Source organism: Oncorhynchus nerka, linkage group LG25, assembly GCF_034236695.1.
Source record: "Oncorhynchus nerka isolate Pitt River linkage group LG25, Oner_Uvic_2.0, whole genome shotgun sequence".
NCBI classification, from domain to species: Eukaryota; Metazoa; Chordata; class Actinopteri; order Salmoniformes; family Salmonidae; genus Oncorhynchus; species Oncorhynchus nerka.
This window is the reverse complement of record NC_088420.1, coordinates 19,422,630-19,449,060: the sequence shown is the minus strand read 5'-3', so window position 1 is coordinate 19,449,060 and position 26,431 is coordinate 19,422,630. Positions and strand designations below refer to the sequence as shown.

At 40.0% G+C, this 26,431-nt stretch overlaps 2 protein-coding genes across 2 annotated transcripts; one reads left to right on the top strand and one right to left on the bottom strand.

The window, feature by feature from the left end:
* Positions 1-789: 789 nt before the first annotated feature.
* On the bottom strand, positions 790-4,419 carry LOC115108866 (mpv17-like protein 2). The gene is made up of 5 exons (XM_029633432.2): positions 3,996-4,419; positions 3,463-3,624; positions 2,862-2,938; positions 2,585-2,713; positions 790-2,022 (listed from the first exon to the last, which is right to left on the bottom strand). The coding sequence occupies exons 1-5, from the start codon at positions 4,183-4,185 to the stop codon at positions 1,921-1,923; spliced, it is 660 nt and encodes a 219-aa protein (XP_029489292.2). The 5' UTR covers positions 4,186-4,419; the 3' UTR covers positions 790-1,920.
* A 1,608-nt stretch (positions 4,420-6,027) lies between these two features.
* rab3ab (RAB3A, member RAS oncogene family, b) lies at positions 6,028-25,967 on the top strand. Its single transcript, XM_029633431.2, has 5 exons — positions 6,028-6,125; positions 14,172-14,396; positions 16,186-16,304; positions 19,417-19,541; positions 20,002-25,967. Exons 2-5 carry the CDS (start codon positions 14,172-14,174, stop codon positions 20,190-20,192), a joined length of 660 nt encoding a protein of 219 aa, XP_029489291.1. The 5' UTR covers positions 6,028-6,125; the 3' UTR covers positions 20,193-25,967.
* The last annotated feature ends 464 nt before the right edge of the window (positions 25,968-26,431 follow it).

The window sequence follows — 26,431 nt, the reverse complement described above, 5'->3', positions numbered from 1 at the left end:
ACATTAGATTTTCTGTAACTACTAGGCCCTACATGTGTCCATCTCATTGATATCAATTACAAGTTGTTTTTGTAATTGTATCTATGACCACCGCGTAATTGTCTTTTGGACAGGTATTCCAACAGTTTCCAATGTAATCTTTTTTTTTATAGTTACCTAGGACTATTTGTATGTATATAACCCTTTATGACCATATGTACCTCTGTGATTAATTATGATTGACTATGCAAAAGTGAATTGAATTGTTTCCACACCAACCATGCGTCATGTGCATAATGGTCATGTGAGGTGAAATATTTTAACATTTAATGTGCATAACCAGTGTGCGGGCCTTCCTGTTCTTTACACTTCAACACGCGCAGCCTTTCATGCACAATAAGCCTGTTTAATGGAAACATCTCTGGTGGGAAAATGTCCATATTGTTTTATGTAGATTTTAAAATATTCACATTAAAATCTGATGCAAATTGGATGCAAAGTTAAGGCTCTGTCGGTATTCTTAAATCAACAGTGGGAGGAATTCCTCACTATACACAAGTGTTTATGGGTAATATTTTATAATACTGAATGTATAACCACTTTCCTACCAAAAAAGCAATAGTGGAAAAAGTATGACAATGGGGTACCCCATTGTCATACTTGACTAAAAGTAAAGATGCCTTAATAGAAAATGACTCAAGTAAAATACTTGAGTAAAAGTCTAAAAGCATTTGGTTTTAAATATACTTTAGTATCAAAACTAAAATAATAATTTTAAATTCCTTATATTAAGCAAACCAGTAGCCACAATGTTCTTATATTTTTATTTACAGATCGCTAGGGGCACATTCCAAAACTCAAGACATTTACAAATGAAGCATTTGTGTTTAGTGAGTCCACTAGATCAGAGGCAGTAGGGAAGACCAGAATGTTCTCTGGATAAATGTGTGAATTGGACCATTTTCTGTCCTGCTAAGCATTCAAAATGTACTTTTGCGTGTCAGGGGAAATGTATGGAGCAAAAAAGGACATTTATTTTCTTTAGGAATGTAGTGACGGAAAAGTAAAAGTTGTCAAAAATATAAATAGTATAGTAGAGACCCAAAAAACTACTTAAGTTGTACATGAAAGTATTTTTACTCAAGTACTTTGCACTACTGCAAAAATGTCATTAAAAAAACCTGTGTCACATCCTTTGATCCCTTTCATAATAAAAAAATAAAAAAATCAGAAGCACAGTTGCAATGTATTATTTAAGAGTAATCAGGTCAGACAACTACAAACATCTTTAAAATGTTGTATTAAAAATAAGTAAAAAACATGTTAATCACAGCATTTTACAGATTTTTTTCCACCCACCTATGCAAATAAGAGATCATAGATTGATATGTATTATGAACGGACTGTGCATAATCTATCGTTTCCATTCAACACATTTGCCATAACTTACCAACTATGTAAATAAATACATAGCATATTTCAATTAACTGTTGAATATGTAAATCCTTTCAAAAGTAATAGAACATGTATTTAACCATCATTGCTTCAAGTTTTAAATTGTTGTGAAAAAAATCTACATCACTGTGACTAACCATAGAGGTCACTAGATCATCTTGCAGTAAAACATTGAATACTGGAGTAATTGATATCTTTCATTATTCAGATAAACTTATTGGTCCATTTGAAATCCTGAGACAAATATTAGGCAGTAGTGAATCACTTTTAAGGCAAGATTGGTATCTTAAACAGTAGGATAACAGAATTTGATTATAGTTACTGTGGCTGGAAATAATTAAACCAGAAAAGTTACATGACACATAACTAATTATACACGCATGAAATTATACACCTTCCAGTGCGCAAGAGACAACTGTTCCAAGAATGAAACATTGATCTTCAACTATTTGGAGTTCAGTATTGAATTCAGTACTAGGGCTAAACCTACTCCTCAAACCGTTTAACTGGAGCGATGGGCCCAACAGCCTCCTGGGTCACCTCTATGACACCACTGTCAAGAACGAGCTCTCCTGGTTGATCATCTTCCTGTCAAAAGACCAATAGAATGGATTAAAAATATATACGCAGGATGTACTAGAATTCTATCAGTGCATTGTCCTTATGTGTTAGTGTATTTGACAGAGAAGTTAATGAAGGGGGTTTTGCCTGACGAGTCAAACTGAATTGTTCCGCTGCTCTATTGTTCGCTACATATTTCGGTCTGAGACTGCCATCATTGAAGTCGTTTGTAGTGACGTCAATGAGGGGGTGGGTTGTATAAAACAAAGGTCATCAGCAATTAGATTATCTCTAACCAATCAGTGTGTCAAAGCTAAAAACACATTTTCGAAATGCTGCTTTACATGTGTTCTGGCTCTAGTCCAACCCATCGGTTTCTGGGACCAATCAGATGGTCTAAAATGGATTTCCATTATAGAAATTGTCTGGGAGGTACTCAGATCTAGACTCATTGCAGAGAAGAAACTATCTTCCGGGTATTCCGTGGGCACAGGCTGGAGGCCCGGAGCAAGGAGTTTGGGTAGCCAGGCAAAAGGGAGCTATGTTTCCCTATTGATTCCAATATCTCTCTGACTACAGTCCAACTTACTCTGTGTCTGAGGTAAGACAGGTAGGTGTCCCAACCCAGGGTTATTGTGTTCACATAAAGGACCCGGTATTGGGGTGAAAGGAAATAGAAGTTGATCAGCTGTGCGGCAGGCCAGACACACCAATCAGCCTACGGTAAGAAACACAATAATAAAAAACCTCAGTCAAATCAACCCTCTGTATTCTCTAGTGTCATCATAGATACATCAGCATAACATATAATATGGTAAAATTGAACAAGGAATACATTCTACATCATTCAGGACTGTAGTACTTACCTTATAGAACTCCCAGAACTTCTCTTTGAATTCCAGCGCGCCTTTGGATAGACCGTGTCCCTCCATTACTCCCATACCTGCAATAAACAAAGGTGAAGGATGGGTGCATTGACTGTATGAAAGTCTGGGATATCTACCAAATGATTAAACAGTATAAAAATGGAAACACATAGGCTACAGATAACATCCAATCATAATAGTAAGGGTTTGGTACCCATATCAATTGTTTGTTACCTTAATGCCATTTGTCATATTCTTGGCAAACTTTGAACAACTCTTTAACATCTAGTATTGACGTACGGTACACAAACCCTTATACCTCACTAGTGGCTTGATGCAATTAAACTGACTCCACACACACTTAACGTAAACACACACAATGCTTTCACATTCAGAACATTTCACCCCCGAGCCCATCCTAATCCCAATGTGAAAAGTCCTATAGATACACAAAACTAGGGAAGGCTGAAGGCCTATTTGTTCTTGCACTAAGACAATCAAATATTGCATATGAGAACGTTATTTGCAGTTATTTTAATGCAAAAATAAATTATACCCTGTATAAATGTAAACCAAAAGAGCTTTTGCATTTCATTCTCACCTAAAAAGTACCAAGCTCCAAGGATTGGTGAGCAAACTAGCTGATCCAGTAGGACTTTCTTGCCTACAGTGTGCAAGGCTTTGCCAATGTAGATTTTATCCAGCCATGAATACCAGTAGTGGAGGACAGGTCCCATAGAGCAACCCACTCCAAACATGTGCCCTAGGGAATATAGAAAAACTATTGACAGAAGTACCTCAAATAATTTTCTACATGCATCTATCAAGGATGGGGTATGATGTCAGCTCTAGTATAAAAATAAACATTGTGCCAAGAGCCCAATGCTTAATGGAACAGGTGGTAGCTGCACTCGGCCTACTGATGCAGCCAAATATATTGGCACCACTTGAATTTCATAATGCAAAGGGAGAAGAACGCAGTTTTTTGGGGGTTGAATTGCCATTTTATTTATTTTCAAAACAAACACACGTGTGAACGAACACCAAAAGTTTTAAATTTCAACTTTCTTTATAATAAACAGTGAATGGTGCCAATATATTTGACCGCAACTGTACCCAATTGGATATTCTCACCTGTGCGACTCCAGTCACGAATTTTCTGAGGATCTTTCATTTTTTCCCTGGTTTGCTGTATGATATCTCCCAGAGACAACATAACACCTCCACTGAGGGTGTTTGTTAAAATGAGCAATCTTCCTTGTAACAGTGGTTTCCAATAGAATGAAATCCGCACAAGAAAAGTTTTACCTCGAGGAATTACCATGATTAATATACAGGATACCAGTCATCTGCAACGCATTAACTAGCTAACTCTGGCTCGTGCATGCCTAGCAAATGTTGATCACACGCTAATCAATATCTACTTTTGAAAGTATCGAAATCGAACCCATCTGATGTAGCAGTTTAGCTGACACACTAGTTGAGTTAAAATAGTAAGTAAAGTGAATGAGAACTGACTCACTTCCGCATCAGCACATGTAACTTTATACCTCAGTGGTGTAACTACCACAGAGTTTCCCTGTGTTCCAGGCAGATTTGATGTCCTGAAATCACACACTGCCACCGCTACTGCCACCTAGTGTTGACAGTTACATTTGTTGTTTTCAGGCCCTACTGCACTTGCAGCTAGCTAGTGGTCAGCTCAACGATACAATAATATTTTAAATCTGTGAATTAGCTTGACTTACTGTGCACGAAGGTCTATTGATATAGATTAGCGTCTTTATATAGGTTGGGGTGGGACAGAGGGCCTAAAGTAAAATCATTTTTATATGTAAAACGTGTTTTGAGAGCACATTTGAATGTGTTGTGGTGTTAAATGAAGTATAGCATCATCATATGGCAAAAACATTTTTTAACTGTCAAAGGCCTTGTTCTGTCTCCCCGAAGAGTTTTATACAGACGGCAGAAGAGCCAGACTGCTCCTGGACCTCTATGATAGTGGGCATAGAGTGTTCTCCGATATGTCACCATGGGAAGCTACAAATCAACTACTCTATTGGCACCCCTACTGTAGGCTGTGGCAGCCAGTGGCTGTCACCAGTGAGGTAATCAATCATGTCTGAAATGTAACAGGCCCTTTCGGTCTCCGTATGAGATATCGTATTGAAAAATGGGATCGCAAGAGAAAATCGAATGAACCTATTCTATTGGGTTCTATTTGACGTGAGCTCTAGTGTAATAGTAAAGGGTAACGTTCTGCAATGTAGTAAAGCAAATTCATCCATTACCTACCATCCTTGGGTTTAATCCAATGATTTAACCACAGGCTGGAAGGGTTTGTGGTCAAACATATCTACAATTCAGCAATTACATTGCCAATTTGTTCCCAGATTGGGTTTGCAAAGCCACAGCTGTCCTTCACTCTGCTCCTCATCCATTCAGAGGCAGACACTCTCCCAGTCCCAAATCAAATCCCTGCTATCATTGTTCAGAGGAGTTATGGAATCAGAGATACAGCACCACCGGTTTCTCTCCTCATCACCACTCAGAATAATTATTAATGTTTGACATTTTAGTAGACACTCTTATCCAGAGGAATTTACAGGAGCAATTAGGGTTAAGTGCCTTGTTCAAGTGCATATCAACAGATTTTTCACTTAGTTGGCTCAGGGATTCAAACCAGCGACCTTTCAGTGACTGGCCCAATCCAATGCTCTTAACCACTACGCTACCTGTAGCCCTATCCAATCCATAGCCATTACAACACAGTAAACAGTGAAGGCTACAATCAATTATTGCAATCTGTGGTAGACTCTACATGATCCAAATAGATAATAAGTAATAATAAGAACCAACCAACACCTAAAGCTATTTACACCAGAGACATCATTATTCAAATAATTGAAAGAGAGATAACAAAAAGCTTTCGTTATTATCAACTGATGTTGTTGAAGATCATGGCTATGTAGTCATTCGATTGATGATTTCCTGACACTCTTTTGAAATAAATTATAGAGAAGGTCAAGCTAGGAGGATAAATAATAAATAGGTCTGGGTTTAACGTATCTTGAATATTTTAGGACGTTTCAGTGAACGTGGTCCAGGATTAGTGGCTTGAAATATCAATCAACCCACACCAAAATTGAGGTCCGGCCCACCTCAGTCATCAACTGTCAGTCAGTCATATAACGTCGGTGTTTCTGCAGGTGCTAGACGCGGTGGTGCATTGGTGTAATAAGAGTCTAAAATAAATATTTAAAGGTAAGGAAATTCTGTTATTCTCCGTTAACATTATATCGTCATACCTGGTGTAGAGTTACGTGTGTTAAGGATTTCATGTGGAAATAGCTGACAAAATAGAATAAAGGAGGAACAATATCCTTCATTTGACATAATATGCTTGCTTTAGAGAGAAATGTAATTGCAGTAGCATAGAAATATAATATTCCATATGGGTTGCTTACAATTATGCCGTAATACATGACACTTCAAGCCTAGAAAAATAAAAGCATCCGCATTCCTAAAATAGCCCAGCGGTTACAGTAGCATGTCTGGTTCTCGATATTGTATCTGTATCCTTAATTTGTAGTGCGAGAGAATTCTTACATCAAGGAAACAATGTATAGTTTACGTGAATTGATATCAAGCATGCCATATGGAAAATCCAATGCGCTGTCGATAGGTAGGACACGGGTCGCTCTGTGCTCAGAAAGGGAACGAACCATGCAGGAACGAACATGGTCGTCTTTGATCGTACAGGCTGAATGGCATTACAATGTTATTTCTGTAGGCTATTTAAATCCTTGATGTCTTTATATAACCACAGCTTTGACAGCACAAAACCTATAGAGAGAATCATAATGCTGTGTGTGTGAATGCGACCACATCAGCAAGCAGCGGTGGGGCCTCTTTGTCAGTTACCTATTGAATGTTATCTCAGGACAGCTCACTCACCCAAGTCACCGTTGTTGATTTTTCGGATGATGATGATGCAATGTACATTTTTTCCTAAATGTTATAGGAATTGTCAACATAGGACTGCAGGCTATGTTAAATTTGACAGTTAATAAGAGATACTGATTTAAAACAGGCTACTTGAGTATTTTGCATGTTAGATTGGGTCAATTTGAAATAATCATACATTGAATGCCAGAAAGTAGATATACCACACTATATGATAAGAAACCTGTGAGCATTTAGGCTACTAGCCCTACTATACAGATTGTATGACAGATATGATGTGGCTGGCCTATATTATTGCAAATATGATTTATTGAGTCTCATGGCATTATTATATACAGGCATGTCTAAATTGGTGTGAGCATTTCCCTTGTATATACTTTAAATAGATTATACTCCAATGTTATTGCTGGACTCTGTGGGAAAGGCATCCCAGAAAAAGTCTTAAGGAATCTTCAATGTTCAATGTTTTAATAGTGGCCGCAATTGCCTGTCCTACAATATCCATTAGATTACACTGCATCCATTTTTGTTTCCTCCCATCCCATGAAAAGAAAAACAACTCCCAGCCCCACTCTCATAATTGCAGGCTTACATTGTGATTCTGGCAGGTTTATAATATCTTCTGCTCTAAAAAGAGTATGCTATATTTAGCTCCTATTCTTCTTAGAAAAGGGGAAATGTGATTGGATGGGGGAAAATGCCATCTTAGACAATCTTCTATCAGGATGTTTTGGTACCCTGGTTTGTGCCTCACTATGAATTATCATGTTATTTGATTCAGTCCAATTCAGTCCACTGTCAATAAAAAAAAAATCCCTCTTATGCTTAGTTTTCCAATACAAGTAATGAAGCATCACTTTTTGTTTCATTAATTCAACTCATCCTTGAAGCAGAATGCAGGGAGTTGACTTGGAAATGTCTGCTGTGTGTGTCTGTTGTGGAGTATAATTTCTTAGTTTGAGCAATATGTTGACTGTAGAGCAGTGGTCCACAACCTTTTCCATTCCGAGGACCACCATTAATTCGCATTATCTTGGAGATTAAATGTAGAATTTTTTTGAAGTGAATGTAACAAATTAAAGGTTTATAATTATGAACAATTTGTATCATGAAAAGTAATGTAAAATTGCTTATAATACCATTAAATACTCCCAAATGTTATTCATTTTGGAAGAAAATAAATGTAATCAAAATAAATTAAATCCAAATGCCTAGCTGGGAAAATCAATTAAAGTATCTCACTTCAATAGATTAATTGTTTTTAGTAGACGGGTTCTAAAAATATTATGGACATTCTAAAGTCCTAACATTTAAGTCGATTATATATTGCCTCACATTACATAGGCCTCATATCAGAACCACTTTTTTATATAAACACTACATGACCAAAAGTATGTGTACACCTGCTCGTCGAACATCTCATTCCAAAATCATGGGCATTAATATGCTGCTATAACAGCCTCCACTCTTCTGGGACGGCTTTCCACTAGATGCTGGAACATTGCTGTGGACACTTGCTTCCATTCAGCCACAAGAGCATAAAAATCTTGTTTTGTTTAATTTGGGCCAGATTAAGCTGAGGTAAACTGCAGCTGCCTTTCTCATTAGCTTGCCTAATCTCAAGGTGTTTGGATCAGGGCCTGTATTCATAAAGAGTCTCAGAGTAAGAGTAATGAATAAGATTACACGGACAAGGAGGACCTGATCATAGATCAGCACACCTACTCTGAGACGCTATATGAATACATGCCCAGGTCTGACTCTCAGGTTTTCTGGGATCATCCTGGAATAAAACTGGATTAACGAGCTGCCACCGGGAACCTATCCAAAAGACTAATCAATGGTGTTTGACTCATAGTGCACCGCCACAGTCTAGGCCCGGCTGACATTACACAACAGTTTTTTATTTTTTATAATCTGTTTATTATTTTCCAATACGAAAAGACAGAGACAAACATTAACATTCATTGTAGTGTTTTAATGGAATCCCAAATTTAGAGGACAAAAAAACAACTTAACTCGCATATACAAAAATGAAAAAATATAATATGGTACATATTATAAGAAGACAGCGTATAGTCATTACAAGCAATGTAGTTCAAACAAAATAAATATTGAGTGGAGTACAGCACAGAGTAGCCACAGAGCATCATCCCAGTTGTACACCTGTTGTTATGTTGTCAATCTCTTTAGGCTGATAAGACAAGTGACACAAGTTGATGCCACAGATACTCCTCTTCCCGTCAGACACGGGTCGCTCTGTGTTCTCAAAGACAAGGGAACAAACCATGTAGGAACAAACATGATTGTCTTTAGTCGGGCAGCTACTCCTCTTCCTGTCCTCAGTTGGTAGAGGTTGAAAAGTATATGGTTAATGGTGTTGGTTGGAGTTATTTTGAATCTGCATCTCTCATCTAACATACAGTACGATCATCATGATGAATATCATCATTTTGTGTCAAAGTTGTGTGATTAGTTCTCCTGGTCAACCAGACTTGTGTCCTTAGAAAGGCATAGGGAGTCTAGGGAGCATTAAGTCCTGGCATGACATTGCAATAAGCATATTTCAGTCAATAGTTGATTAGAAAGCATTTGTTAATTACATTTAGACTAATTGCTCAATCTTTTGAAAGGTAGGCTTCAATAACGATGATTGGGTTTACACACCTCCAATAAGGCCTTTGTAAAATCGAGAAATTATGGCCTACTGGTCGGTCTAGGCCTATCATCCTGTCATCTAAATCATGTTTCTCAGAAATAAAAGTTAAAACCACATGGCTTGAATGTTGTGGACACTAGTGTTCAGTCTACAAGTCCAAACGCAAGCTTGTTTCACTCATAACCAAGGTGTTCAAAGATAAACGTGTTTGATTACACTTGAACCAGAACCTGTCAGGGATTACATTTAAAGCTGAACGTGTCAGGGATTACATTTAAACCAGAACCTGTCAGGGATTATATTTGAACCAGAACCTGTCAGGGATTACATTTAAACCAGAACCTGTCAGGGATTACACTTGAACCAGAACCTGTCAGGGATTACATTTAAACCAGAACCTGTCAGGGATTATATTTGAACCAGAACCTGTCAGGGATTACATTTAAACCAGAACCTGTCAGGGATTACATTTAAACCAGAACCTGTCAGGGATTACACTTAAACCAAAACCTGTCAGGGATTACACTTAAACCAGAACCTGTCAGGGATTACATTTAAACCAGAACCTGTCAGGGATTACACTTAAACCAGAACCTGTCAGGGATTACACTTGAACCAGAACCTGTCAGGGATTACATTTAAACCAGAACCTGTCAGGGATTATATTTGAACCAGAACCTGTCAGGGATTACATTTAAACCAGAACCTGTCAGGGATTACACTTGAACCAGAACCTGTCAGGGATTACATTTAAACCAGAACCTGTCAGGGATTACATTTGAACCAGAACCTGTCAGGGATTACATTTAAACCAGAACCTGTCAGGGATTACACTTGAACCAGAACCTGTCAGGGATTACATTTAAACCAGAACCTGTCAGGAATTACACTTAAACCAAAACCTGTCAGGGATTACACTTAAACCAGAACCTGTCAGGGATTACATTTAAACCAGAATCTATCGGGTTCCGGCCATTTGTGATGTATTATACTGAAGGTTGGATAGTCCATTTTGTCAGTTTATTTATCAATACTTATTTAGATTGTATTCTGTGTTTGCAGTATTGATCAGGTTGCATATAAATATCTGGCATGCTTTTGCTATTGACCTTATTTGTGCTTCCTTTTTTCATTACAAGAGTCCTGTCTTGAAAAGCTGAATCTGTTTTCCATGAGACCCTTGTTGAATATGAACAGTGCCTCAGTAGATCTTCAAAACAAGAGTATTATTGCCTTTTTGTTTTAATGACATTATGGGGACAGGTGCACTAAGGTTAAAAATGTGCAGTGTGCTCGCCCTGATACAGTGAAACAGGGAAGAAGAATGTGGAGGACGTTCTTCTTGTCCTTTGCCTGTTTCCCTGTAACGTGTATCAAATTTAACACATGGCAAGTATGATGAATGCCAAGTCCTTATTAGGTACTTAGATCCAAATCAAGTACTATTACCAGCAGCTCAGGGTTCTTGTGTAAAAAATAGAATCATGACTCATGAAAAATAACATGTTCCATTATTAAAGAGAGCATCCCTGTGTTTTCTGTAAACCGATCTGTCGGAGCACCTATTATACGGGGCATGTCTTGTTTACACGTTATCTCAGGGAGTTTTAGTGTTCCAATGCAGCAGCCAAGTAGAGATAGCAGTCCAAATATAGACAGAGCCTTAGGGACCTCGACTCCTGATGGGCTGCCCTAAAGATTAGAAGTGACCCCGCCAAACGTTCTTACAGAGTAACCTTCTGCTCAGATATGACCAATCCCAGTCCCACTACTGTTCTACCATAGGGGAAGATGTCCTGAGAGGACGAGTGACCTGTCAGTCAATCCGTCTGCCCCAGTCACATTCATTTGAAGTCATTTTTGTTGCATGTGGCACAGACTTCTCTATCTTTCTAGAATGCACTGTTGAGAGCTGAATAAATTATAGACAATGGCTCACATCTTTTGAGAGACAGAATGATTGGTATGTAAAACCAGCAACCCATCATTAAATAGCTGTTGTAAGTATAAGGGAGTTCCGAATGTTCCACTTTGTGTAAAAAGCTTTGATACCTGTCAGGTGCCAGAGAATCGTCAGTGGACTATTTCCTCGCCAAGGAATATCTTGTTGTCACATTGAACCGATGCTGACCATCCGGCAAGTGTCTATACTGACATTTTCAACGTCTCCCTGACCCAGTCTGTAATACCTATATGTTTCAAGCAGACGACCATAGTCCCTGTGCCCAAGAACACCAAGGTAACCTGTCTAAATTAATATCGCCCCACAGCACTCACATCTGTAGCAATGAAATGCTTTGAAAGGCTGTTCATGGCTCACATCAACACCATCATCCCAGACACCCTGGATCCACTCCAATTTGCATACCACCCCAACAGATCCACAGATGATGCAATCTCTATTCCACACCACACTTCCCTTTCCCACCAAGACAAAAGGAACACCTACGTTAGAATGCTGTTCATTGACTACAGCTCAGCGTTCAACACCATTGTGCCCTCCAAACCCATCACTAAGCTAAGGATCCTGGAATTAAACACTTCCCTCTGCAACTGGATCCTGGACTTCCTGGCGCTCCGCACCCAGGTGGAAAGGGTAGGCAACAACACATCCGCCCTCAACATGTGGGCCCCTCAGGGGTGCGTGTTTAGTCCCCTCCTGTACTCCCTGTTCACCCACAACTGCGTGGCAGTGCACGACTCCAACACCATCATTAAGTTTGTAGACGACATGACGGTGGTAGGCCTGACCACCGACGATGATGAGACAGCCTATGGGGAGGTGGTCAGAGACCTGGCAGTGTGGTGCCAGGACAACAACCTCTCCCTCAACTTCAGCAAGACAAAGGAGCTGATCGTGGACTACAGGAAAAGGAGGGCTGAGCACGCCAGCATCCATATCAACGGGGCTGTTGTGGAGCAGGTCGAGAGGTTCAAGTTCCTCTGTCCACATCACTAAGGAACTATCATGGTCCACACACATCAACACAATCGTGAAGAGGGCACAACAACACCTCTTTCCCCTCAGTTGGATGAAAAGATTCGACATGAGCCCTCAGAACCTCAAAAAGTTATACAGCTGCACTATTGAGACCATCTTGACTGGCTGCATCATCGCTTGGTATGGCAATTGCATGGTGTCCGACCTCAAGGCGCTACAGAGGGTTTTGCGTACTGGCCAGTACATCACTGGGGCCTAGCTCCCTGCCATCCTGGACCTCTATACCAGGCAGTGTCAGAGGAAAGTTCAAAAAATTGTCAAAGACTCCAGCCACCCAAGTCATAGACTATTCTCTCTGCTACCGCACAGCAAGCGGTACTGATGCACCAAGTCTAGAACAAACAAGACCCTGAACAGCTTCTACCCCCAAGCTATAATACTGCTAAATAGTTTGTTAAATAGTTAACTGATAGCTACCCAGAATTGCTGCATTGAGCCTTTTTGCACTAAGTCTTTTGATTAATCACATTTGCTGCTGTTACTGTTTATTATCTCTCCCTTTTGCTTAGTCCCTTTATCCCTACCTATATGTACATATATACCTCAATTACCTCGTACCCCTGCACATCGGCTCGGTACTGGTATGCTGTGTATATAGCCAAGTTATCGTTACTCATTGTGTATTTATTCCTTGTGTTATTATTAGACTATTTATTTTTTCTCACTGCATTGTTGGGAAGGCCCCGTAAGTAAGTTAGTTAGCCTAAACCTGTTGTTTACGAAGCATGTGACAAATAACATTTGATTTGATGGGAACTGATGAAATGGTTATTGATGCAATGCAGTCTTCTTGTGCCTCTGGTTTATCGATGTTCCAGAGTTTAGTTTCTGATCAATTAATTCCACTCCTCCTTGGTGAACACTGATGAATTGCACTTGGTAATGGATGAGGTTGCTCCCTTTTTTGTACTAGTTGTTAGTGGTGTAAAGTACTTAAGTAAAAATACTTTAAAGTACTACATAAGTAGTTTTTTGGGGTATCTGGACTTTAATTTACTATTTATATTTTTGACAACTTTTACTTCACTACATTCCTAAAGAAAATTATGTATTTTTTACTCCATACGTATTCTCTGACACCCAAACGTACTCGTTACATTTTGAATGCTTAGCAGGACAGTAAAATTGTTAAACTCATGCACAGTCTTTTTCTATTAATATACCTTTACTTTTACTGAAGTACGATGATTAGGTACTTCTCCCACTAATGCTAGTTGTGTTTGGCAAGGGCTTAAGCAGGCCTTGATGGTGCTAAATCAAATGGGTGGATATTTGGCATTCTGTATCATTTCATCTGTACTTCTAACATGGCCTTCACTGCTTATCCTAGGTTATAACTTTTGAAGTATGCCTTTTTGATGTGCCAGAGGCCATTTATAGAAACCAAAGAATGGTGGCACCTTAATTGTGGAGAACAGGCTCGTGGTGATGACTGGAGCGGAATCAGTGGAATGGTATCAAATACAAACACATGGTTTCCAAGTGTATGAAGCCATTCCATTTGCTTCGTTCGGGCCATTTTTATGAGCCGTTTTCCCCTCAGCAGCCTCCACTGATAGAAACACAATGTAATAATATTACTGCTCTGTGATCACCCAAGAATCAATATCGGAACTGTTTCCATGATATTTCCAATTACAAGGGATAATTTCAGTTATTTGACAAACTCTCTCTACTCTTTCAGATGGCTTCAGCTACAGCTACCTATGGACAGAAGGAGTCCTCAGACCAGAACTTTGACTACATGTTCAAGATCCTCATCATTGGAAACAGCAGCGTGGGCAAGACCAGCTTTCTGTTCCGCTACGCTGACGACTCCTTCACGCCGGCCTTCGTCAGCACGGTGGGTATCGACTTCAAGGTGAAGACGATCTACAGGAATGACAAGAGGATCAAGCTACAGATCTGGGTGAGATTTGGAGATGGCTCCTTTCATATGGTTGATATGTCCGTCTAACAAGACCCCTGCCAAAAACGGCACTTTTGGTAACCATTACCAAAACCATGGTAAGGCTCACCTGGTAATTATGTAATTATACCCCTAGGTCAGGGATGGGCAACTCCATTCCTTGAGGGCCTGTTTAGTGTAACACTTTTGCCCCAGCCCCAGCTAACACACCTGACTCCAATAGTCAACTAATCATGATCTTCAGTTAAAAATGCAATTAGTTTAATCAGCTGTGTATCTCTAGGATGGGGAAAAAGTGTGACACCACTCCGGCCACCGAGGACTAGAGTTGCCCATCACTGCTCTAGAGCTTGAATATAGTACATTCCGAGAGGCATGAGGATGAAATACATCATTGCTTAGATCTCTTACTCTACCTTGAGTTGACAAAATATTAGGAACACCTGCTCTTTCCATGACACAGACTGACCAGGTGAATCCAGGTGAAAGCTATGATCCCTTATTGATGTCATGTGTTAAATCCAATCAGTGTGTCAAGAACTGCAATGCTGCTGGGTTTTTCACGCTCAACAGTTTCCCATGTGTATTAAGAATGGTCCGCCACCCAAAGAACATCCAGCCAACTTAACACAAATGTGGGAATCATTAGAGTCAACATAGGCCAGCATTCCAACATGGGCCAGCATCCCTGTGGAATGCTGGCCTACTCAATATTGGGAAAATGTTCCTAATGTTGTGTGCATTCAGTGTATGTGTTGGAGTACATCATTGCGGGCATGTACAGTACAGTAGAGTTTGCATTTACGTCAACATGAACAGTCTCTACTGTACATCAGACAGTGCTATAGTGGGTTGGTGTGTGTGTCTGTGACGAGGGAAGGCTTGTTCTGTTGTCAGCCTTTCCCAGGCCATCAGTGAGAGGCTGCTGGCCAATCAAAACACAGAGGTCGATGACTGATTGTGCACCCTTCCCCATTACTACACATTCCCCTTGAGTGCATAACCCTCACCTCCTACATATACACACTCACTGCTCCCCATCCCTTTCTTCACAGAACAGCATACAGTCAGCTCAGCACACACACACGTGTAGTAAAATTGAAAAAGCTGGTTATGCTGACGTTGCTGGGACCCGTGGTCCATATTGACCCCATTCTGGGTCCGGATCCAGACCGTGATTCGCCTATAGAGTACGGCTGACCTAAAACATAAAAGCATTTGTTTCACACAATATACTGTGCATATTTAACCCAATTTACATATTTACATGTGCATTCCGATTCATTATGCACGCTAGAAATAAACAAAGCAGAAATGTGATTTTTTTAACAGATAATGTGCAGCCTAAACCTAACATACAGCCTAACCAGCCAAGTTTTGTCATCTGTAATGGGGATAGAGGCTGATATTGCGCCACAGCTCAGAGAGGTGTAGTATTGGGTATCAGGGAGGCCTAATTCATTCCATGAGCATTCATTAGAGCTTAGGTCGTAACTCAATCTGCCCCTTCTGACGTGCCAACCAAGGAGGGGAATAGATATTTGGCAAGTCACAGCGGAAATGCGAAAGGGTCTCTAAAAGCTACTGATGTGCAATCATCATCAATTGGCAGCAAAAGTAGTCTGCCGCTAGACTGTTTGATATCACTGGAGGGTTTTAATGTTCTGTCGTTATCGGTGTGCAAGATGATTGGTGTGCATGTCAATTTAACTGTGGTGTTCATTGTAATGCAACGTGTGTGTGTGTTTGTGTGTGTGTGTGTGTGTGTGTGTGCGTGTCATGTTTCTAGGATACGGCAGGGCAGGAGAGGTACAGGACTATCACCACCGCTTACTACCGCGGAGCCATGGGCTTCATCCTCATGTATGACATCACCAATGAGGAGTCTTTTAACGCTGTGCAGGACTGGTAAGTGATTGCGCAGGAATGTGGTCATGTGACCATATGGCAAATTAATAGTAGGCTACAACAGTGGTGGACAAAAATAGATCAGTATTCCTTGATACAGTACAGGCCTGACTCTAGGAGGTTCAATTGGTTTGTCAACCTTTTCTTCAGAAAGAACAGAGTGATAACAATTTGTTGACCTTTTCTAAATAAAAACAAGTGAACTTGAGCCACATAGATATTTCTAGTTTGTTTAAGATTCATGATTGTAACAGGGACCCTGTTGACACCAATCGGCATTTTCCACTCCTAATCACTATCCCCAATCCTATGCAAAAACACTATTACTCACAATAACCCAAAATGAACGTATCGCAAGCTGCAGTATTCCAAACTCATTTTGGATAACCCTTGAAAGGTGAATCAGTGCTGTGAAAATGTCACCCAAGTTATCTATGGCTCTACAGTGGTCATATCTCTGTTTCTGTGTGGTTGCTGAAAACAAAAGAAGACTGCATACTGGATCTATGCTCTTAATAGTAGTTCTATGAATCTTACCCAGTTGATTAACTCACCCACTCGCCCAAATCTTAAATACCCAGATAAATCTACCCTGATTGATTTGATATTGACAAATGTTCCACATAAATATTCTGTGGTTGGTGTTTTTTGTAATGATTTAAGTGACCATTGTGTTGTTGTTGCTGTTAGAAATACTAAGGTTCCTAAGACAAACCCACGTTTCCAAGAGAAATTTGAAGTGTTTTAATGAGCAGGCTTTCTTTTATGATTTGTTTTATTTTGACTGGAGCAAGATTGAGTTTATCCCTGATGTGGAAACTGCCTGGAAATTATTTCATGATGGTTTTTCCCAAATAGTAAACAAACATGTCCCATTCTGCAGGTTCAGGGTTAAAGGGCCGGATAATCCATGGTTTTCTTCTGAGCTGTCTTGTATTATTCACGACCGTATTCTAGCCTGGGCTAAAGCCAGGAAATTATGTTCTGATGCTGATTGGCTTATTTTTAGGCAGTTATGAAACAAGTGTTCTTTTCTTCTCAGGAAGGCCAAGTCTGAATATTTTATGTCTGTTACCACTGATAACCTGAATGACCCTAGAAAGTTTGGAAGGCTATTAAGTCTATGTCTGGTAACAGTAATGTTAATGAATTACCGTCATGTGTTTTGAAGGACTCTGTTGCTATATATGACAAAACTGAAATGCTGAATTGTTTCAATGAGCACTTTGTATCATCTGGTAGGCTGTTTGATTCAGTGTCCTCTGTCTCTGTACAACCCCGTGTGGATGAACCAGTGAGAGCTGGTCAAACTTTTAGCTTTTTGCCATTCTCAGTGCAGGTGGTGCATAAAGCCCTGAAATCCTTAGATCAGAGAAAGCCTGCAGGTCTTGATCTTTTGGATCCCTGCTTTTTAAATCTGGCAGCTGATTTCATAGCTGAACCACTTACATATCTGTTCAATCTAACCCTGGAATTAAATGAGATTCTGAAAATCTGGAAATCAGCATTTGTCCTACCACTTTTAAAAGGGGGAGATCCAACTATTTTAAATAATTATAGGCCCATCTCAAAGCTGTCACTCCTGGTGAAAATACTTGAAACCCTTGTGAGTGAACAGCTAAAATAGTTTTTATTTACTAACTCTATTTTATCAATGTACCAATCGGGCTTCAGGAAGAAGCATAGCACAATTACAGCAGCCATGAAGGTTTTAAATGATATCACTGAAGCCCTTGACAAAAAACAGCACTGTGTCTCACTTTTTATGGATCTCTCTAAGGCTTTTGATACAGTTGATCATGCTATACTAAGGCAGAGATTGTCGAGTGGAGGTCTTTCAGAGCATGCAGTTGCATGGTTTGCTAACTATCTGTCTGATAGAACTCAGTGCACTCAATTTGATGGGCTTAGGTCTGTTAAATTGTCTGTCTTTAATGGTGTGCCCCAAGGCTCTGTACTTGGTCCTCCTCTCTTATTCACTATTTATATAAATGATTTAGACAAAAATGTCCAAAATGCGCAACTTCATTTTTATGCTGATGATACTGTTATTTACTGTTGTGCCTCGTCTCTTACAAAAGCTTTCCAGAACTTGCAAACTGCTTTTTATACTGTTCAACATACCTTGTGTCAATTGAAGCTTATCCTCAATACTGACAAAACTAAACTAATGGTGTTTTCAAAAGCAAGAAATAGACCTCTGAACCTTTCGCCTATTACTACCTGTCAGGGCAGGGAGATTGAGGTTGTAACCTCATATAAATATCTTGGAATTTTAATTGATGACGGCCTCTCTTTTAAATTGCATATTCAACAACTTACAAAATAATTTAAGCTGAAATTGGGATTTTATTTTAGGAATAAGGCCTGCTTTTCTTTTGAAGCCAGAAGGAGGCTAGTATCAGCTACATGTATGCCTTTACTACACTATGGGGATATTTTATATATGAATGCTTCCGCTCAGTGTTTAAGATCAATTGACATCCTTTAACATGGCACTTTGACATTTATTTTAAACTGCAAAACCCTTACGCACCACTGCACTTTGTGTACCAGGGTTGGCTGGCCTTCTCTAGTCACTCGTAGGCTCAGGCACGGGTATACTTTTATTTACAAAGCCATTTTGGGTTTACTACCTTTTTATTTGGGCATTTTTATTGTTCAGAAATGTGGTGGGTACTCTCTTTGTTCGCTGGACTTTATCCTGCTAACTGTTCCAAATGTCCAAACTGAATTTGGTAAAAGGGCTTTTATGCACTCTGCGCTATCGTCTTGGAACGCCTTACAAAATAATTTTAAACTGGAAGAACTTGTCCCGATTGGTGTTTTTAAATCACTGATGAAGGATTTTGAGGCTGATTCCCTGACCCGTCGATGTTTTTAATTTGCTGTTTTTGATTTTGTTATTCTCTTGTGAATTCTATGGTTTTTACAAGATTACTTGTAGTTTTTCATGTTGTTTGTCTGTAATTTTTGTAATGACTTGGTGCTGCCTATCTTGGCCAGGACGCTCTTGAAAAATAGATTTTAAATCTCAAAGAGCCCTTCCTGGTTAAATAAAGGTTAAATAAAATTAAAATTAAAATTAAAAAAAATTGTATGGCTGCCACAGGTCAACCCAGATCAAGACTTACTCTTGGGACAACGCGCAGGTCCTGCTGGTGGGAAACAAGTGTGACATGGAGGACGAGAGGGTGGTGGCAGCAGACCGGGGTAGGCAGCTCTCTGAACACTTGGGTGAGTTTACATCACACAACACCAACTCACAGGTCTCACCACAACTACATTAGCTATGTATGGATATTACATGAGGTACATTCAATAATACTGGTGATGTTAATGCTGCTACTTATCTGATGATTTGATTATATCGTCTGAGTTGTCAGCTAAACAATAACATGTATAATTTGGTTGCAATCGCTTAGTAGAAGTTGCTTTTATCCAGAGTGCATGCCGGAGCAGCGGCATAAGCAAACAAACAAATATAATTGTGCCTAATTGTCTGTTGAACACAGATCTCACAGCTGACACCAAATGTCATACAGGGATGACACAATGGCAATACAAAGTTATCTTGTTTAGCTTAATCCCAGACATTAGCGATAGAAGCCAATGGGCAAGATTACATAAGACATGAGGCTAGCTTGACAAACTACCTCCACCACATTATGATCCAAATTCTAACACCATGTTCCAGGGTTCGAGTTCTTTGAGGCCAGTGCCAAGGACAACATCAATGTGAAGCAGACGTTCGAGCGGTTGGTGGACATCATCTGCGAAAAGATGTCTGAGAGCTTGGACGCCGCCGACCCAGCCATCACAGGGGCCAAACAAGGGCCCCAGCTTACCGAGCAGCCCGCAGCCCCCCAACAGGACTGTGCATGCTAAAGCTTAACGATCCCCCACATCAACCCATCCTCAGGTCCCCTCACCCTCACCCTCACAATCCCCACTCACCCATCTCACCCCAAATGAACCTATCACTCCATACGGGTGAATGGGTGAAGTTCACTCTGTTTTTCCCATGATCCTCTTGTGCCCTCTGCACCCTTTACTCTGGTTGTCACTAGTTACCACAGACACAAAGTCATAATTATGGCTAAACCCCACTTATTTCTACAATGTAAATTCTTCAAATCTGATTTTTAACCTAACCTTAATCACACTGCTAACCTTATGCTTAACTCAAACCTTAAATTAAGACCAAAAAGCTTCTTTTTTAAAATCATACATTTTATTAGCCAATTTTGTCTTTGTGACTGTGGTAACTAAATCAAATCTAATTTTATTTGTCACATGCGCCGAAAACGGGTGTAGACCTTATAGTAAATGCTTACTTACAAGCCCTGTATAGCGAGGCTGTATACAGGGGGTACCGGTACAGAGTCAATGTGCCGGTTGACTCTGTACCGCCCCCTGTAGGTAGGGGCGGCAGGGTAGCCTAGTGGTTAGAGCGTTGGACTAGTAACCGGAAGGTTGCAAGTTCAAACCCCCGAGCTGACAAGGTACAAATCTGTCGTTCTGCCCCTGAACAGGCAGTTAACCCGCTGTTCCTAGGCCGTCATTGAAAATAAGAATTTGTTCTTAACTGACTTGCCTGGTTAAATAAAGGTTAAATAAAGGTAAAATAAATAAAAAATTAAAGTGAATATGCATGGATAATAACAAAGAGTAGCAGCAGCGTATGGGGGGGCAATGCAAATAGTCTGGATAGCCATTTGATTAGATGTTCTGGGATATTATGGCTTTGGGGTAGAAGCTGTTTAGAAGCCTCTTGGACCTAGACTTGACACTCCAGTACCGCTTGCTATGCGGTAGCAGAGAGAACAGTCTGTAGCAGAGAGAACATTTACATTTACATTTAAGTCATTTAGCAGACGCTCTTATCCAGAGCGACTTACAAATTGGTGCATTCAGGGTGGCTGGAGTCTTTGACAATTTTTAGGGTCTGCCTCTGACACCGCCTGGTATAGAGGTCCTGGATGGCAGGAAGCTTGGCCTCAGTGATGTACTGGGACGTACGCACTACCCTCTGTAGTGCCTTGCGGTCGCAGGCCGAGCAGTTGCCATACCAGGCCGTGATGCTCTCGATGGTGCAGCTATAAAACCTTTTGAGGATCTGAGGACCCATGCCAAATATTTTCAGTCTCCTGAGGGGAATAGGTTTTGTTGTGCCCTGTTCACAACTGTCTTGGTATGCTTGGACCATGTTAGTTTGTTGTTGATGTGGACACCAAAGAACTTGAAGCTCTCAACCTGCTCCACTACAGCCCCTGAGAATGAGGGTGTGCTCAGTCCTCCTTTTCCTGTAGTCCACAATCATCTCCTTTGTCTTGATCACGTTGAGGGAGAGGTTGTTGTCCTGGCACCACACGGTCAGGTCTCTGACCTCCTCCCTATAGGCTGTCTCGTTGTTGTCAGTGATCAGGCCTACCACTGTTGTGTCATCTGCAAACTTAATGATGGTGTTGGAGTCGTGTCTGGCCGTGCAGTCATGAGTGAACAGGGAGTACAGGAGGGGATTGAGCACACACCCCTGAGAGGCTCCCGTGTTGAGGATCAGCGAGGCAGATGTGTTGTTACCTACCCTTACCACCTGGGGGTGGCCCATCAAGAAGTCCAGGATCCAGTTGTAGAGGGAGGTGTTTAGTCCCAGGCCCCTTAGCTTAGTGTTGAGCTTTGAGAGCACTATGGTGTTGAACGCTGAGCTGTAGTCAATGAATAGCATTCTCACATAGGTGATCCTTTTGTCCAGGTGGGAAAGGGCAGTATGGAGTGCAATAGAGATTGCATCATCTGTGGATCTGTTAGGGTGGTATGCAAATTGGAGTGGGTCTAGGGTTTCTGGGATAATGGTGTTGATGTGAGCCATGAACAGCCTTTCAAAGCACTTCATGGCTACAGACGTGAGCACTACGGGTCGGTTGTCATTTAGGCAGGTTACCTTAGTGTTCGTGGGCACAGGGACTATTGTGGTCTGCTTGAAACATGTTGGTATTACAGACTCCGACAGGGAGAGGTTGAAAATGTCGGTAAAGACACTTGCCAGTTGGTCAGCGCATGCTCTGAGTACATGTCTTGGTAATCCGCCTGGCCCTGCGGCCTTATGAATGTTAACCTGTTTAAAGGTCTTACTCACATTGGCTGCGGAGAGCATGATCACACATTCGTCCGGAACAGCTGATGATCTCATGCATGTTTCAGTGCCACATCTGATGAGCATCGGAGCCGGTGTAGTACGATTCGATCTTTGTCCTGTATTGACGCTTTGCCTGTTTGATGGTTCGTCGGAGGGCATAGCGGGATTTCTTATAAGCTTCCAGCTCCTTGAAAGTGGCAGCTCTAACCTTTAGCTCAGTGCGGATGTTCCCTGTAATCCATGGCTTCTGGTTGGGGTATGTACGCACAGTCACTGTGGGGACGACGTCATCGATGCACTTATTGATGAAGCCAGTGTCTGATGTGGTGTACTCCTCAATCCCGGAACATATTCCAGTCTGTGCTAGCAAAACAGCTTAACTCTGCTTCATCTGACCACTTTTTTATTGACTGGGTCACTAGTGCTTCCTGCTTTAATTTTTGCTTGTAAGCAGGAGTCAGGAGGATATAATTATGGTCAGATTTGCCAAATGGAGGTCGAGGGAGAGCTTTGTACGCATCTCTGTTTGTGGAGTAAAGGTGGTCTAGAGTTTTTTCCCTCTGGTTGCACATTTAACATGCTGGTAGAAATTTGGTCAAACGGATTTAAGTTTCACTGCATTAAAATCCCCGGCCACTAGCAGCGCCGCCTCTGGATGAGCGTTTTCCTGTTTGCTTATGGCGGTATACAGCTCTTTGAGTGTGGTCTTAGTGCCATCATTTGTCTGTGGTGGTATGTAGACAGCTATGAACAATTCAGATGAAAACTCTAGGTAGATAGTGTTGTCCACAGCTTATCATGAGATACTCTACCTCAGGCGAGCAAAACCTTAAGATTTTCTTAGATATTGTGCACCAGCTGTTGTTTACAAATATACATACATCGCCACCCCTTGTCTTACCAGATGCTGCTGTTCTATCCTGCTGATACAGTGTAAAATCCGCCAGCTGTATGTTATTTATGTCGTCGTTCAGCCACGACTCGGTGAAACATAAGATATTACCATTTTTAATGTCCCGTTGGTAGTTTAATCTTGCTCGTAGGTCATCAATTTTATTTTCCAATGATTGCATGTTGGCCAATAGAATGGATGACAGTGACAACTAGTGACAACTCTTTACTCTTCTCCTGATTGTGGTCATGATGGAGTTCTCTATCCAGAGTCTGTCCCAAATCCTTATCATTGTTTACCTTTTTTTCTCTCAGATTAATGCTTTTCTGATATCAGCCTTTGTTGGGGACTGATGGGAATGCCATATTAAACTATGTGTTGTCATAAAAAGGTCAATAATTTTGAAAGATTGTGTTGATATTGAAGCCTAGTACATATATACTGGTCTTGTCCCTCCTCTCTGTGCGAAATATAAGTAAACATATTTAATTTACATCAGTCATTGTTTTCTGTTGTCGTGTGTATTTATTAGAATCCCCAAATAGCTGCTGAGGCAGAGGCTCCTCTTCCTTGCCTCCAAAAAGGAGACAACATAGATTTTTTAACACCATTTCTTATTCCAGTCTCAAATTTTTGTCCAATCAGCTTTTATTTTTGTATACTGGTACCTCTTTCTTTTTTAAAGCTTTTCGTACATAAAAAAAAACCTGTAAGGGAATAACGAACACATTATAGATGAGTTAAAAAAACACAGAGACACCTCTTTATTTATTTTTGTTTTACATTTTTCTGTAAATAATATGCAGTACAAGATATATATGGTATACATTTTTTTTTAAATGTATTTTTCTTTTAGTATAAAGAAAATATCTATGAAGATGTATCAAAAATGAGAGATCAATGTTGTATATTTTCTCTGGATCCATTTATATATTGTTTAATTAATTTAATTGTCACCCCCCTTTAGCCCATTTAGACATAACTTCTCAGCTCCTACTAGCCCCTCAGATATGTACTAATACACTCACTAATAGCAGTAAAGATGAATGCTAGTTTGCATGGAAAAAGGCTGAAGCCACAAAAGCAGAGCATACTATAGCTGCAGTGTGTCAGCATCGTTCACCGTTTACATCTGTTTCAATTATCTTGTTTCAAATATTTGGGAGAAATAATGAATTGCAGTGTGCATGTTACATCAGGGGCAATACTTACCTCAATATGACTTGAAATAGGCTAAATGAGACTGCACAAGTGAGATAAGATTAAAAAGAGAAATCATACTATCACACATCCTGTACAATAACATAGGTTTAAAAAAAAAGCTATTTAGTAAACTTTCATTTAGGGACGAAAAATATGAATGACCTTTTGCCTCTTGTCTGTGAATTGGTTATTCAGTCCAAGGTCTCACTCCAGGCACGTTTCCATCTAAATGAGAGAATATTTTACTAATTGTATGTGATCGAAACCACTATCTCCCTTAAGCCTTTCATTATATTATACCAATGGTTGTTTCAATGGCCTTTACTAGAGAACGGATGAGTGCGAAACAGTCACACAGGTAGATCAGTCTTTCAATCATCTTCAATAGATGAAGAGGTCAAATTTATACTTCATTGAGTCCCACCAAAGTTTTGATGTGGTACGATAATGATAATTGTGTAACACTAATAATAGAATAATACTACTGTAGTAACAATTACAATAACAACAGTATCGGATCATCGTGAACTTGAGTACCTTGCAGTTCAGTATACATTTTCAACATTATTTTCTATACCACATGGCTGTGAGTTCTCAGTAGTATCCAGAGATCCCCCTCTGTAAACTGTCCTCCTCCTTTCCGATGCGGTCTTCCTTTCTATGAAACAAACTGTAAATACATTTTAGTTACAGTATATATGTTTAATGTGTGGATTGCATTGTATTGACTCCAGGCTTGCAAAACAAAAAGGGGAAAAAAAGCTGTAACTTTCGTTATTACAAAGCAATACAATACAAATAGCAATTCTGTACTTGATGATTAATATATTTATTATTTTTAAAGGTTTAGTACCTCATGTTCATTTGGAAAGTGTCGGGTCAGTTTGTTCTCACTGCTATTTCTAGGTAGTATAGAATTGAATTAGTGGATTTATTGCGTTTGTGGTGAGAAATGTTGTATCAGAGATGGCACCAAAGTTTTAAAAAAAACAACTACAAACATTTGACTCAAGTGTACATTTTGAAAAGTACTATAAGAGTATTTTTGAGCTGATGTTTTTATTCTTTGCTTAGAAGGCAACCTTGTGTTTCCAAACCGACCAATAAGGTTTGCGTTGTCATGAAGGTATTGTAATTTTAGAAAAAGACCCAAAGTGTTGCTTGTTTTTGGAATTTATTTAATCGTTTTGTTTGTGTTCTTTTTTTAAATTATGCATCCACCAAACACTGTTCTGGAAAGTACTGTTGACTTGGTTTACATGTACTTTTACTTTGTTTTTCAATTGTGAGAATACAACAACTATTATGCAGTAGTTTGTGTAATATAACAAAAAGGGAATATAGTGTCAATGTTAAATTGTGAACATTACCAAATCTACTGAACATGTGGAATTCAATGACAAAAATACAAGTTTGTGCTGTTACAATATTGAAGTGTTCTTTATTTCATGACTACCGTAATGTAGTGTGCATCTCATATACAAACACAGAAGACACAAACAGCAGTTGCACCATCTCATTTGGCTCGTAACATTGCTTCCAGGAGCCTGCCACTCGCCGAAACATCACATATTGTATAGCCCCTGTCTATGATGCTGCATTTGAAGCACGTTGAGACCATCTGCTATTCACTATCTCATAGGTGTCTGGCTCATAGGCGCCTACGCTACCCTATACTATCTATAGAGTGGTCTCTGATGCTGCATTCATAGCAAACTCGGACCTTCTGATAGCTACTATCTCATAAGTGTCTGGCTGTCTATACTATGGTGTCTACACTTGTCATAAAATTATCCATGAAGCATCCAGGCTTGATTTAAATGGGGGGGACAACGATCTGTGCTACCACAACTTGGTCCTATGCAAACGCTTTTATACTGTACAAAGTAGTCT

Bases quoted from the DNA above. Each gene is read 5' to 3' on its own strand.
- LOC115108866 (XM_029633432.2), bottom strand. From the start codon at position 4,185: ATGGTAATTCCTCGAGGTAAAACTTTTCTTGTGCGGATTTCATTCTAT. The intron at 3,625-3,995 runs GTGAGAATATCC...TATATTCCCTAG, and splicing joins TCGTGACTGGAGTCGCACAG to GGCACATGTTTGGAGTGGGT. The intron at 2,939-3,462 runs GTGAGAATGAAA...TGTTTATTGCAG, and splicing joins TGGAGCTTGGTACTTTTTAG to GTATGGGAGTAATGGAGGGA.
- rab3ab (XM_029633431.2), top strand. From the start codon at position 14,172: ATGGCTTCAGCTACAGCTACCTATGGACAGAAGGAGTCCTCAGACCAG. The intron at 14,397-16,185 runs GTGAGATTTGGA...TCATGTTTCTAG, and splicing joins GGATCAAGCTACAGATCTGG to GATACGGCAGGGCAGGAGAG. The intron at 19,542-20,001 runs GTGAGTTTACAT...ACCATGTTCCAG, and splicing joins GCAGCTCTCTGAACACTTGG to GGTTCGAGTTCTTTGAGGCC.